Source organism: Polyodon spathula, chromosome 1 (assembly GCF_017654505.1).
Source record: "Polyodon spathula isolate WHYD16114869_AA chromosome 1, ASM1765450v1, whole genome shotgun sequence".
Taxonomy (NCBI): Eukaryota; Metazoa; Chordata; class Actinopteri; order Acipenseriformes; family Polyodontidae; genus Polyodon; species Polyodon spathula.
The window spans coordinates 40,598,579-40,612,737 of record NC_054534.1 but is presented as its reverse complement, the minus strand read 5'-3'; the positions used below and the strand labels follow the sequence as shown (position 1 = coordinate 40,612,737).

Genomic DNA, 14,159 nt, shown 5'->3' with positions numbered 1-14,159 from the left:
ATCCTAAAATGGGGGGACTATGTGCAAAATGTGCTGTAATTTCAAATCCAAAGTGCTGGAATACAGAGCCAAAACAACAAAAAATATGTCAATGTCCAAATACTTTTAAGCTCACTGTATATACACACTGCTGAGCATCAATAATTTCCTCAAAGCCTCCACTAGTGTTTTCAACTATTATAACAACCTTGACTTGCATAAAGGAAAAACATTGAGTGAAATAGCTCAAGATATTCAAGGTGTGGTATCCGAAGCACAATCAACAAGTACAGAGAAACATCATCTGTAATTGACAAACCAAGGACTGGAAGACCCAAAAAGCTGTCTAACAAGGATGAGAAATACTATAATATTCTTAAGGAATAGAAAGAAGACAACCGTTGAATTGACAACAGAACTGGCAGAAGGCACAGGTGTCATTGTCTATCCATCAACTGTCCAAAGCACCTTTGGTCATTGTTCCATAGTCCAATTTCTGTGCTCTTGTGCATATTTTAGCCTTGTTCCCCTTTCTTAACGGAGGTATTCTTACTGCAACACATCCTTTATGTCCTGATTTGAAGATTGACCTTCGTACGGTTGATTTGATCACATTATTATTATTATTATTTTTAAATCTAGATTTATACAGCCAGGAGTTAAGTTTTTTTATTTTATTTGTTTAATAAAGGGTGTATATGTTAGAGTACCTCAAACTCTTAGAACTACTAGCCCTTCTGACAAAAGGTGTAACACTAACAATGAATGTATGAATCATCCCAGCTCAAGATTCAAAAGAAGGACCTGGTTCATAGAGCTGCTACACATCTGCTTTATTACCTTCATCCTAAAAGTGTTTGTGTCTTATTGGTGTAACTTTGTAGTATTGTGTTGGGCCAATGGCTTCATTACTAAGCTGTACTTGACTAGTCAGTACTCTCCAGTATAGGTAATGCACGATGCCACCTGTGAAATCTAGGAGGAAATGATCTAGAAACAAACAATTATAGTAACCAAAGATCATCTGCTTTGAAGTTACATGAACTTTGCATCGACAATATTGCATGCACAATTCAGGAACCAGATATACTGACAAACAGGTCAGAACATTTTTCTAGTGTGTCTAATGGATTAACTTTATAAAACCGTACTTACAGAGTGTTTTATCATTTGCCAGCCTTCTGAAGTGGTGACAAACTTGAGCTGAATGTGAAAGGTCTTCATGGGAAAGCATCGAGAGAATGTAAATCCAAAGTTCATCAGGAAGGAAGATCCACATCGAATTCTCACCGTCTGTTGTCTATGTTTGGATTAAATGAAAAGCAAAAAAAACGATCTTGTAGTTAGAAGATAACACAAACATGGTTTATGATGATTAGCAGCATCAAGTGTAAAGATCATTGCACATTGATGAACTGACAGTGGAATAATAATCTATTGGATTCAAATGTCTTTGTTATATGGGTTTTCAAATTACAGGAACCAATGATATTTACTGACCTAGTAGAGGTGTTTAAACAAAAAAAGGCATATTTGTGCTGAATGTTGGAGTATGCTTACACAGTCAATTTATTCACAATATTTATGGATGATAAATAACAGAAAAGATTTGTTGCACAATGGCCTATTTATTGTTCTATATAAAGTTCTTCATTTTACAGAAATCTTTGATCACAATAGTATTATTTACAAAAATTCTTAGCCTCAATTTTATTAGCTTCCCTTGCGATTGTTATGCTTTACCAGGCTTTAATTCTGGTTGTATTTCATCATGGGAATTAATTGAATCATTATGAAACACACAAGGCATGTAATTTAGTTTTGTGCGTCTGGTACATAAAGTTCTCTTGATTCACCCACTGAACACAAATACTAATTTGTTATGTTTATGTCAGCAAGTGTTTTTTTTTTTTTTTTTTTTTTTTTCATGTATTTGAATTTTCTTGCTCTATTTAAAGCATTTCACTAAATTATTTTGTTATAGGTCTGAAACTTTTTGCTTCGAATTCTTTGTTTGGCTTAATTTCCATGACAATTTAGAATGTATTGCTCTTGTTTTCTTGCATGATTCTTGACTTGAAAGAGATTTTAAAAAATAGGAACCTTTTTTTAACCAAAAAAGGTACTGAAAAGGCAGTGTTGTAACGCTGGAACTTGTATATAACTTATAGAATGAACATGCATGATAGAGACCTGCATTAGGTCGGGTACCCGCAGGTGATCTGAAAAAGCAGGTTGGGTTTGGGTTGGAATGTTAACTTTATCGTGGTTTGAGGTTTGGCTGCTGGTTAAAAAATGTAATTTTTTTGTCTGAATTTGAGTCACCAAAAACGTTTTCTGTCCTTTCAGCGTAGTCATCTGTAACCCTTTCCCAAATAAAGTATTAGAAAGTAAATGTACCGGTATTTCCTGCACTAAAGCAGGAGTCGATTAGGGAGGAGTCAGCTGACTAAGCAGTGTTCTCTGTTTGTATTGCCACTTGTTTGATACATTGCAAGATCCTTTTATCATGTCTGCTTGGTAATATTAAAAATGCTTGTGGACGAAGTGAAACAAAAGCGCAGGGTTTATATCAGAAGCGTGGAATTCTTTTGGAATCACAGAGAATGAAAATAATGAACAAAGTGCCCGCCCCTGTGTGTATTTTGTGTTGTATGTTGTGTGTTAATGTTGGTGTATAGTCATTGGTACACGGGATATAAACGGGTCTGTGTAACACGAGTATTTAAAATGTATATTTGTATTTAGGCACGAGGATTGCACAGCACTTCATGCGCAAGTAAAATGTAATAATATGTGAGCACGGGGAATTGCACTTTATTAATTCACATGCAGTTGTACCGTGACTCCAATTGAATGATTGATTAGCAATTGAGTCTCGGTACAGCTGCATAAAAGTAGCATGTTTTCACTCACTCGCAGTTGTGTGTTCAGGCGTGGAGAACAGGAGAGAGAGAGAGAAAGGAGAAACGTAAACTATATCAATTGCTACGAGTGCTGGAAGGAACAGCATTGTACTTGTTTTGTGTAGTGTTTGTCCACCCTGTTTTGTTAGTGTCTACTTGTTTTGTGTGTCTATTTATTTTGGCCACAAGTGCCGTGTCCTGTTTTGGTGTCAGTGTTTTTTTACAACTGTTTTATTTTCTGGTAATAATAAACCATGCAGCAGCACATTCATTCATTATTTTACTCGCAGTGCTGTGTATTCATTTCTGGTCTGACGTCGCCCACTACAGCCATCTTTGTGACAGACAGCCGCAAAACTGGTACTTCTCTACGAAAGCACGGGAGTTGCTCCCTTTCTACGGGTGGCACGAAAGGAACAGACAGGTATTTTATAGTTAATATGTTACAATGTTAAAATACATCCAGACCACTAGAGAAAGCTACCACACTGTATAGCCGATTGTATAAACTCAATCTGTGGAGAATGGTAGGGTAGGAGGTAGAGATATCTGTGTGTGAATGTGAGCGTGAGAGAGACAAACACTTGCAGGTTCAGGTCGGGTCTCTGATAAGAAGATGGTGCTGCAGCGGGTTGTGGGTTCGGGTCGGGTCCTGTAGTAGCGGGTTCAGTTTGGAAGTGGGTTGTAAAAATCGGACCCACGCAGGACTGTTAAATTTCCACTGTAAAATAGAATATTTAAACACAAACATACCATGTTTTTTAGTTTCCTGGGTTCTGGGCACATTGTAGTGTTGAGGTGCCTGGGTACGGTCCCTGAAAAAATATTCAGTGTTAAAACCTCATTAAAATTGTTCTCACAGAAAATGATTGATTTTAATGTGGTTGGGGGGGGGGGGGGGGGGGGGGCACATAGACTTTTTTTTATGTTAATTATACAATTGTTATTAAACAGAAGCAAATTAGAGTACATGTAAAATATGTACCTGCTGTGATTTCAGGCCACTACCAAAATTAATGACTGTTGTGGTCATGCCCTAAAAGGGGGAGGACCATGTCAAAACTGTATAGAATAGGGATGAACAACATGAGCACAAGTAGTAGAGGGTCACCACATCCATTAATGCTCCTTGGCCCTCCACACATTTTTTTGAAACTACATATTGCATAACTAAAAAATGTTTGCTACAGTAGAGCATGTTAAAGAACAATTGATCGTGTAAAACTAAAGTGTTCTTAAATATAAAAGCCCTGTGTAGTACAACCTTTAAATGCAAAACAACAACAAAATAGTGAAACTGTATGGCAAGACCGTTTCGAATTTTTTTGACATTTTGCTATCACCAAATGCATATGCCGTTTGCACTGCACATCGTTTCACTGTTTCGTCGTCAGTCAGTGGCTTTTTAGCCTGCGCAAGATTGAGTGCAACAAGGTATGATGCAGTGAGTTTCGAAGTTTGTACTGTGATGGCTCTGGAAAACTACTCTGCTGCTTTAAAACTTTGCCTTTTAGATCAGCAATGATGGCATCTCTAGCATCACCATACTTTGCTTTCAGATTGGTACTGTAGTGACGGCACAATTTGTATTCCTTTGTCACTGCCACGAATTGCAAACATATAAAGCATTGAGGCTTACCTCCATATTCAGTAAAAATATATTTTCGCTCTCACCATGCATTGGAGACTTGGTGTTCTGTGTCTACCTTTCTTTTACTCATGACGAAACTTTAAGTATAAAGCAAGAAGAATACAGCAAATGTTTGTCAATGCTGATGTATCAGTGATACCATGGGGCAAGTACAACAAAAAAGAGGAGACCTTGGTCTTAATTTGGCTCACTCGAGCTGGCAGTTACAGAAGTGCAAAAGAAGGAGGAGAGGATGAGGTGTGTCAAGGCGGCGTCCCAGGATATGCAGGGAGAATGGATGAGATAGAAGAATGTGGAACAGCATAAGATTGGGTGGCGAGACCTGTGGGCAAATGAACAGAGGAGGATCGGCTTCATAACCAGGTCCACATATGATGTTCTTCCATCACCGCAGAACCAGAATATGTGTGTAGAAGAAAACCCTGCATGTCTTTTGTGTTAATCACCAGCTACCCTGATGCATGTGAGATGGCTCTGAACCAAGGTTGCTTGCTTGTTGCGATGCTTGGCATTAGCATTGGAAGAACGCCATGATAAGATCAACAGGTCGCCACCAATATAAGCAATAGCTGGAATACAAAGAACAATATTCCTCCACCCAGAAGAGCAAACAACAAGAAAGGTTATTAGAACTAAGATTCACCTAAGACATTTGGAGGTTTCTAGAGATTGGAAAATGCAGGCAGATGTTGGTCAGGCGCCTTATTTTCCCACATGATATTTCTACAACTACCCTTCGACCTGACATTGTCCTGTGGTCAGCCGTAGCAAACCCTGTTCTGGTGGAGCTAACATTGTGATGGAAGGATTCCGTGGAGAAGGCATAGAAGAGGAAGAAACTCCAGTATGCTGAGTTAGCCACTGAGGTGGAACAGCAAGGGTGGAGGGTCCAGGTTTATACAGTAAAGGTGGTTTATCGCAGCTTCTCTGTGATATTGGATTCAGGGGATAGGAATTATGGTGTATATTGAAGGCTTTATCAGAGGAGGCAGAGAGAAGTAACAACTGGCTCAAAAAGAGAGGTGATGGAGAAAGTTAACATCAATAAAAAGGAATGGATGGCTAAGGTAACAAAACCATGCTGGGTTAGGTGGAGGATGAAGGGGAGTTGTACTGGGATGCCAGCATCTCTGTCAAGCCTTGAGAAATCGTGGGCTCATCGACAAAATACCAGAGATGGGAGGTGCCCCCATGATGACCCTGTGAAGTGCCCCACCCAGCCCATTCCAGACTGTTGGGGAGGCTGCACTTTGATTGATCCCTGGAGCCAGCCTCGCCATCACTGTGTGTGTTGCATGTTCCAGGGAGGTTGCAAATAGACTGGTCTCTGGAGCCAGTATTACACTTCAGCCATCAACACTGGCCCAATAGGAAATCCACATTACTTGGCAGAGGAAAAGAAGGCTCATGTATTACAGCAAAGCTACCTCTATGTTGGTCCCCACCACTAGTATCTAATTTATCTAAAGCCAATTCAATATTAGCATGACATAAATAACAGCCACTCTTATGTAATAAAAATGAATTACCCCACCTGCATTTCTGCATGTAGTCCTACCATGGGTATCCACAGCATTATGAATGTTGGTTGATCTTCTTTTTTGAGCACCATTGCAACCAGCACTAGCTGGTCTCTTGTTAAAATGTGCTTTTAGATCATTACCTCCAGGATCACCTACAAATGTATCACCAACAAAGAGTGTTAAGAGTGGGCAGAGAAAGAGGGAATAATAAAGCAGGCAGTGTATTATTGCTGTATAATTCAATTTCTAATCTTCACCAGATCCCCAAGAGAATTACATAGTTTAACATTTCCTTCCTTCATTTATTATTTTATACACTATACTATACAGTATATGGATTTTAACAAAGCTTATACAGACATAATGTATGTACTCTATATATATATATATATATATATATATATATATATATATATATATATAATATATAAGGTATGATGCAGTGAGTTTCGAAGTTTGTACTGTGATTATACAGTGTGTGTGTATATATATATATATATATATATATATATATATATATATATATATATATATATATATAAAACAGTGAATCTAAAAATAAACATTTGAATTCTTTACTCCTAGGCAGGTTTCATCAATTGAAAACACATTGTGTACAGTTTAAAACATAATAGCATGAATATCAAAGTTGAAGAAAAACAGTAGCAGCTACAGTTGCAACATAAGCTGTTATCTAGTACCGGATAAAAATATCAAGCTTTCCATTGAAGTTCAGGTCAGAAAACCTTCAGGATAATTAATTGTGACATGTTGCTTTGCACGTCACATTTCCAAATGCCCTAACTACTACAGAACCCTTCAACTGCAAGACAGTGCTTGTGAAGGCACTGCCCAGCCAAGGCCGTGTGAAGAGGCAGGAGTCGTCTTGAGAAGGCCAGGGCTCCGGAAGCCCAGAAGAGGGTTAGTTTATGGGATGTTGATAGGGTTTTCGTACAGTAGAAGGTTCATTGAGCAGGGCGTTCCTTTTAGTGGGACTAGCACTCACCAACAAACCTTTATTTTTAGATTTGTCTTGTTTTGTTTATTAAATGTGACACTAGGGCTACCATTGCTAGTACCCCAGTGTTAGCACCCAATGCTATGTGTATGTCACAGACTTTATCAGTGACGACTCACACACATAACAAACCCCCCCCCCCCTGTTACAGTGTAGAATTTAGAAATATACAGTGCAATAAACGGACCACCCTCAGTTATTCTGCATTTATTCCTCTGAGAATACAGATGTCAATTTACCAGATTCAAGAAGGCGTGTTGTATTGGAAAAATCAGATTACGCTTCAACATCTCCTAGCTGAGCCTTGGCCAATCAAAACAGCTTTTCACTTGCTCTTTTAGCATGCTCCTCTGTATTTATAGATAGCATTATGTAATATGCTTTACTCACACCAGAGGCAATGTTATATGGAAAAGGTGATGTGTCCTTGTACTGTAATGTTGATTCGGTAGTGTTTTTACAGGTGAACCACTGGGGACCCCCCGGTCATTACTTCATTATTCTTTTTACCACACTTTGATATTCTTTTACTACAGTATACTGTAGTAAACTTATGTTGTTTTCACTACTGATTTACTACTATTACTGATTACAAAAAAAAAAAAAAAAAACATCAAGCAGATTTAATGTAGACATCTGTTAATTGTACAGGTATTAAAATCACATTGTTTATACTATAGGGGAATACATTACATATCAATTTTATTTATAAATGTTCCCCTTATTACATCATCAAAGGAGCTGTCTGTTTAATGCACTTTCTGGCTAAAAGAAAAGGCTGCTAGGAGTAAAAACACTTTGCAACATTGTCATGCAAATGTATGTTCAAGTATGTATTCTAAACATGCATCGGAAGGAGTGAAGGCTCCTCTTAGACTGAATAAATGTAGAAAGCAAAAATAAATGTATGACAGATTTTTACAACTGTAAACTATCTAAAAAACTGGACATTCAAAATAATACCTGGGAAGTTCAATTTTGGAAGAGGAAATAATTTCTTTAAAAAAAGGGATTTGCTTATTTGATCTTTAGAAATAGAGAAAATCTAAAAAAAATCATTAAATACTGAAGTAAAATAAACTTAATATTTCCAAAATCTGTACATATTACTTTAACTTGGCATGGCCAATGTGATGATAGATGGAAATCAAACAACTAGCCTAACTGCTACTGGTGCTGCCGAGGCAAAAGGAGAAAACATACATAGACCTCTTCCTTTATAAATGTATATACACTAGAATGTCGTCAACAATTCTATGCATTTACAATATGACAGAGTAAATGCATAAAATTTCATGAAAACTGACCTCACTTGTTTAGCACCTGTGACAGGAAAACACTAAAAACATTGTGTTCTAGAAAGCTTGACACAGCTTTTAGGAGACACTTTCTGCAATGCAGCACTACAATTTAACAGTTTGTCTTTGTTTCCATAGACCCACATACACTGTTAACCTTCACATGGCTGTTGATAATTATATTTGCTTCCAAGAATTCTGATTTGGTGACTGCCAGAAAATGTACATACCATTCTGGACATGATCACATGGACAAATGGATTATAAATTAAAGGATAAGCATCATGGATAAGAGTCTTTCCATTTACAAACCTGTACTGACATGTTGTACAAAATGTACTGTAATACAGACAAAACAGAAAATACCATCAAAACATAACAATGACATTAACTCCTGTCAGTTTGTGTAAATTGCTCTGGTGTTATTTGAGTACCAAGAACAATGCTTAAAGGGGAACCCAAACAGAAAAAAAATACTGATAATTACTCCACACAGTCCGTATATAAAGACACACAAAAAAAAAAAAAAAAGATCCATTCCCATCCCAAAAACAACTTTTAAAACTGGTATTTTTACCCAAGCAGAATATCCTGTGTCCTTGACCAGTGATGTCATAGAGTGAACACCTTTAGTGTTGGACATGGCAGCTGCAATAGTGATAGACTACGACAGCAGCTCCGATTCAGAATTAGTGTCTCTATATTCAGAAACAATGTAGAATAATGAATGCCTTATGGAGCAACTATCTTCAGATGACCTGATTGTTTCTGTATTGTTTCGAGCAGTACGAGAGCAAAACGGATGAAACAGAAAATAGTAGTGATCAAGACTAATCTTAGTGATCGTTTAAACAACACTGACTGGTTAGATTTTTGCTGGGTACCATATCTTTGTAAAAAAATATGAAAAAAACTTGCCTATTCAGAAACGTTTTTTCAAAATCTGCTAGACAGAGCCAAAACCACAGCAATGTCCATGCACAGATTCCCAAATACAAACAAAAATAGAGGCCTAATTACACTGGTATGTATTTTATGGTCCTTACTTCAGGTACTGCAGTGGTAACTGCCAACAAAGAGTACACAAAGGGAGAGCATTTGTTATTAGGAAATTGACAAAACCCGGGAGACCTGTAAAAATAATGACTCTCCAGTTACATGCGTAACCTGTCCCCCAGACTTCAACCCAGTATGTCTCAGCTGGTCAGCATTGGTGGGGTCATCCTGGCTGACCCACCTCTTTAATATGGGTGGTAGACCTCTCCAAAACCGGTCCATCACAACCAGTTGCACGACCTCTGCTGCTGAGTTGACCTCTGGTTTCAGTGGGGTGGTTTATCGACCTGAAACCCCCAGCTGTGAAACCTCTGGGTGCGCACCGCCGGCGTGACTCCAAGATGGGCAAGGATCTCTGTTTTCAGCTGATTGTAGTCATCTGCCTGCCTAGCCTCCAAGTCACCTTTTGAGCACCTCCACTCAGGAACAGGGCCACCAGATCTGCCCATTGGTTTTCTGGCCACTTCTCCCTCTCTGCCGTGCGCTCAAAGGTTTCAGGTATGCCTCCACATCATCTGTGCTTGTCATTTTTTGCAAATAATGATTGGCATGGATTGGACGAGACGCCCCCTGTCCACCACTGGTAATGGTGTTAAGTTTTTTGGTCAAAGTTTGTATTTCGCACTGCTGTCTCTGCATAATCTGCTGCTGTTCATATCGGAGGACTTGATTGGTCTCCTGCTGTTCTCGGGTAGCTTCCTGCTGTGCATAAGTTGCTTCTTGTTGGGTGGCCGCAGCTTGGATAAGACCCTGTATAATGGCCTCCATCTTGTCTGAAGCTGAGGTTTATTTTCTCCACACACAGATCTTAATAAGTGAGTGCCCGCATTCTCCACTATATGTGGCACCGTAGGGTGTTATTTACAATAGTACTCAGCAGGTCTTCTCACAGCGGTCCTCTAGTGTGGTGTTGCAATTACACTCAAACAACAGAAATAAGGTCTAAACAGGGCAGAACCTGTGTGTTTATTCAGGTTTTACAGTGTCCTGTCAGGGGGACACAGAGTCACCAATTTTTAAACAAAAATTACAAAACAAAACAAAACTCTATCTCCTTTTTTGGACAACTTACTAACACAATAGCTGTTTACCCTATCACCCAAGCAGCTAAGCTGCTTGCTGGTTTCAACATAGACCCAAACAAAACCACAAAACCTACAGTAGTTGTCAATGATGTTTTTATTTTCCTCCACTCCAGTCTCCTCTGTTGTTCACAGATGTTAGCCCCACAGTGCCAGAGAACCCCTCAGTTAGAGTGTTTAAATACCCATCATTAATTAAGCACAGGTGCAACCCATTCTCCTGTACTCTAGCTACTCAAAGCCCATTGGGAAATGTAGTCTTTTAGCCCGCAGCCATTATCTCCCTGAACTACATTTATTAACTCAGTGGTCAGAAAGGGTATATTCTTTCCAGGCATGGCCCTATGTACCTGCCCTCCATCACTTTACCCCACACTTTATCACTATATATATACATATATATATATATATATATATATATATATATATATATATATATATATATATATATATATATATATATATATATATATATATTATTGATTACACACACATAGTACACCTTCGGAAAGCTCTTCATTATAACGAACCTTCGACTATAACAAACATGGCCGCTGAACCCTAAATTTAAAAAAAATTATTAAAAAAAAAGATACTATTGTAATGAGGTCTGTGAAGTGAAGGAATGCTCGGAGTTGGAGGGGCTGTGTTTCACATCGGCCAAACAGCCTATGTTGCGCTTTGAAACGATTCATGTCAGATTGATTTTGAATAAGAGTTCAACATTTTTTTTTTTGTACTGCGTTTTAATTATTTAACGAATTGGATAAAGCAAAAGCAGAATACTACATACATGAAAACTCACAAACTCATCTAATTAACTTAACTGCAACAATTATCCTTAATTTATATTGTCCTTTTGCTTTAATGAACCCCTCGATATAACGAACAAAAGACTTGGACCCCAACAGGTTCGTTATAGCAAGGGTGTGTATATATATATATATATATATATATATATATATATATATATATATATATATATATATATATATATATATATATATATACACACAGTACTATATTACTGTAAAGCACACCTATCGGCAGCTTTGACAGCAAGAGCTCAGTGACACCTACCAATAGGCAGGCATATATCCCATAAACAATGTTTTGGTGGCCATCTTCTCTTTCAGGGAACCAGGGTTAAGGTAAGTAACCTAACAATTTCCATAAAACAGCAAATACAGTACCACCGCTGTGTCCCTTCATTCCTCAAATACTGAACAAAACATTTGAAAGACTTAAAACTTACCTGCTGAAGGTGGCCTTGCTTGCAGAGACATTTCATTTGTGGACTTTCTACATTGTCCAGCTGACAATGGTCTACTGTTAATGATGCACCTAAAATAAAAGACAAAGAATGCTTGATTTGGACCTTTATACAATTTGCTTTTATATAGTGCTCTTCATGTAGAACATCCCAGTCAGTAAAAACTCTTAAAATAATAAAAAGCCATTGGCCAATCAATCCAACTAAAGAAGAATCTAATGAAAATAAGTATATTTTTAAAAAGGATTTAAAAGATTCAACTGTGCCCACATTTCCTCTCAGAAATTGGGAGAGGAACAGGGCAAAACAGCTAAAGGCCCTTGCCCCTCCTGATTTTAAGCCACTTCTGGGACCCATCAATTGTTCAGCATTTACAGAGCACAAGCTGCAACTAAAAGTACTGGACACCAACAGTTCCTGCAAATATTGAGGACCAAGGTCATGCCTTATTAGTAGGGTGTAGAATTTTAAAATCAATCCTGAATTTAACAGGAAGCCAGTGTGGTGATTTAAGAACTGGCGTGCTATGATGTGAACGGCTAGTGCGTGTGAGCATTCTAGCTGCAGCATTTTGAACTAGTTGGAGCGGACGTAGCTTACAATCATGGGGCTAGCAAACAGAGCATTACATTGAGTAATTACAAACAGAGCGGTGAAATTCCAAATTGTATTTATCAATAATTGATCCAAGAGGGAGCAGACAGACATTGAAAAGCAAGGGACCAAGGATTGAGCCTTGTGGAACTCCATACTTCACGTCACCTGTCTGAGGAGGACTGACCCATAGAGACAAACAGACGTCTATATAATAGAAAGGCAGTGCCTGTAATTCCAATATAATTTTGTAATCTCTCCTGTAAGATCCCATGATCCAATGTCAGAAGCAGCAGACAGATCCAATAACACTAGAACGGACAATTTAGCAGTGTCGACAAAACAGAGGTCATTACAGACCCTCAAAAGGGTGGATGGCCTGAGTGGAAACATGACTGAAACTTGTCCAATAGTCCATATTTACAAAAATGACCAAGAAGCTGGGCAGTCACAACCTTTTCAATTAACTTTGCTAGAAGGGAATGTTGGAAATAGGGCTGGGTATCGGCAGTGCCTTCACTATATGATACATATCACAACACAGGGGTCATGACACAATACAGTAAATTAAGCATGAAACATGCAAATCACACAATTGTCTCATGCTTGTGCAAGTGTTTGCAATAACACTGGTAAAACACTTTTTTGGTCAAATAATCTTCACGACCTGTTTTGCTTTTGTTTCCTGTTCTTTAAAATACATTTCTTTAAAACAAAATTACAAATCAGGGTTCCAGACAAAGTTTTTGTTTTAGGAGCCAATGGCTCCAAGCCAAAATAAAAATGGTCACCAAATGTAATTGCTGAGTGCCACTTCAGGACAAACTGGTTGCTATCATATTCAACTGCTAAAATTATAAGAACTTGTTAAGACACTAATGTGACACTAAAACAGTAACTTAATGTCTGTACTCACTTGTTTGCTGCCACATTATGTTGAGTGGTTAATCAATGCAGGTGACTGCAGTGAACTCTGCATGTTTATATTTTTTGCAAGTGTTGTGTCTGGAATTGGTGATGCACCTCTAATTGTGTACAACATAACATTGGAAATAGCATGCTGCAGCGCCCATATGTCAGTATAGTCCTGATCTGACAGCATGTTACACAGACAGCTCTTATGAGTACATGTTACTGTTTATTTTTCACTAAAAACAAGTTTAAATTGCAGTGAGTTGTTTCTGCTATTTTACCAAATGCTTACACAACACTAGTACACTGTCACAACTGCTGCATGAAACTGGGGTTTCCATATTCTGTTGGTGTTAATAGTGTACAGCACCTATCTGCGCTTACAAGCATTTGTATTCAATTAAATTGTTATTATTAGTATTAGTGTATTTTTTATCCAACCTTCTCGCACTTCAATGTATTAAAAGTTGTGATATGCTTTTTTCCCCCCTTACAGACTGACGTCATAGCGCATTCATTAATATTGACACATGCTTTTAAAGGCAGCATTTTTGTGTTACCAACACTGGGTCCACACCTGAGCGGTCAGTTATGCAACCAAAGCACTCTCGAAATTGCGCAACTTAATCACTTGCAACTGCTTTGTCCACACCTGAGCAACTAGTTGGATTCTCTGGTGTAAGCAGTGTGGAGAAAGTGGAGCTTTGAGATATGTTCCGCTGTCACAGACACTTCAATAAGTCAGAGATCTTCGACAATTTCTTGCATTGCTGCATCTCATAAAAATTTAAAATAAATGTTGGTATGATTTGTCATTTACTTTCCATAATATCTCCCTCTCCTGAATCAATTCTGACAAATGCTTGA

At 38.1% G+C, this 14,159-nt stretch overlaps 1 protein-coding gene across 1 annotated transcript in view; it reads right to left on the bottom strand.

Moving 5' to 3' along the window:
• The window catches only part of LOC121296303 (lysine-specific demethylase 2B-like), a 28,743-nt gene extending 16,902 nt beyond the window's left edge, over nt 1-11,841 (bottom strand). Inside the window, exons 1-4 of the mRNA XM_041221740.1 lie at nt 11,769-11,841; nt 6,071-6,211; nt 3,639-3,700; nt 1,135-1,279 (exon numbers count right to left, since the gene is read on the bottom strand). Coding sequence (XP_041077674.1) covers nt 1,135-1,279; nt 3,639-3,700; nt 6,071-6,211; nt 11,769-11,799 — 379 coding nt within the window. The 5' untranslated portion in view covers nt 11,800-11,841. The remainder of the gene's footprint in view (nt 1-1,134; nt 1,280-3,638; nt 3,701-6,070; nt 6,212-11,768) is intronic.
• Between the last annotated feature and the right edge of the window lie 2,318 nt (nt 11,842-14,159).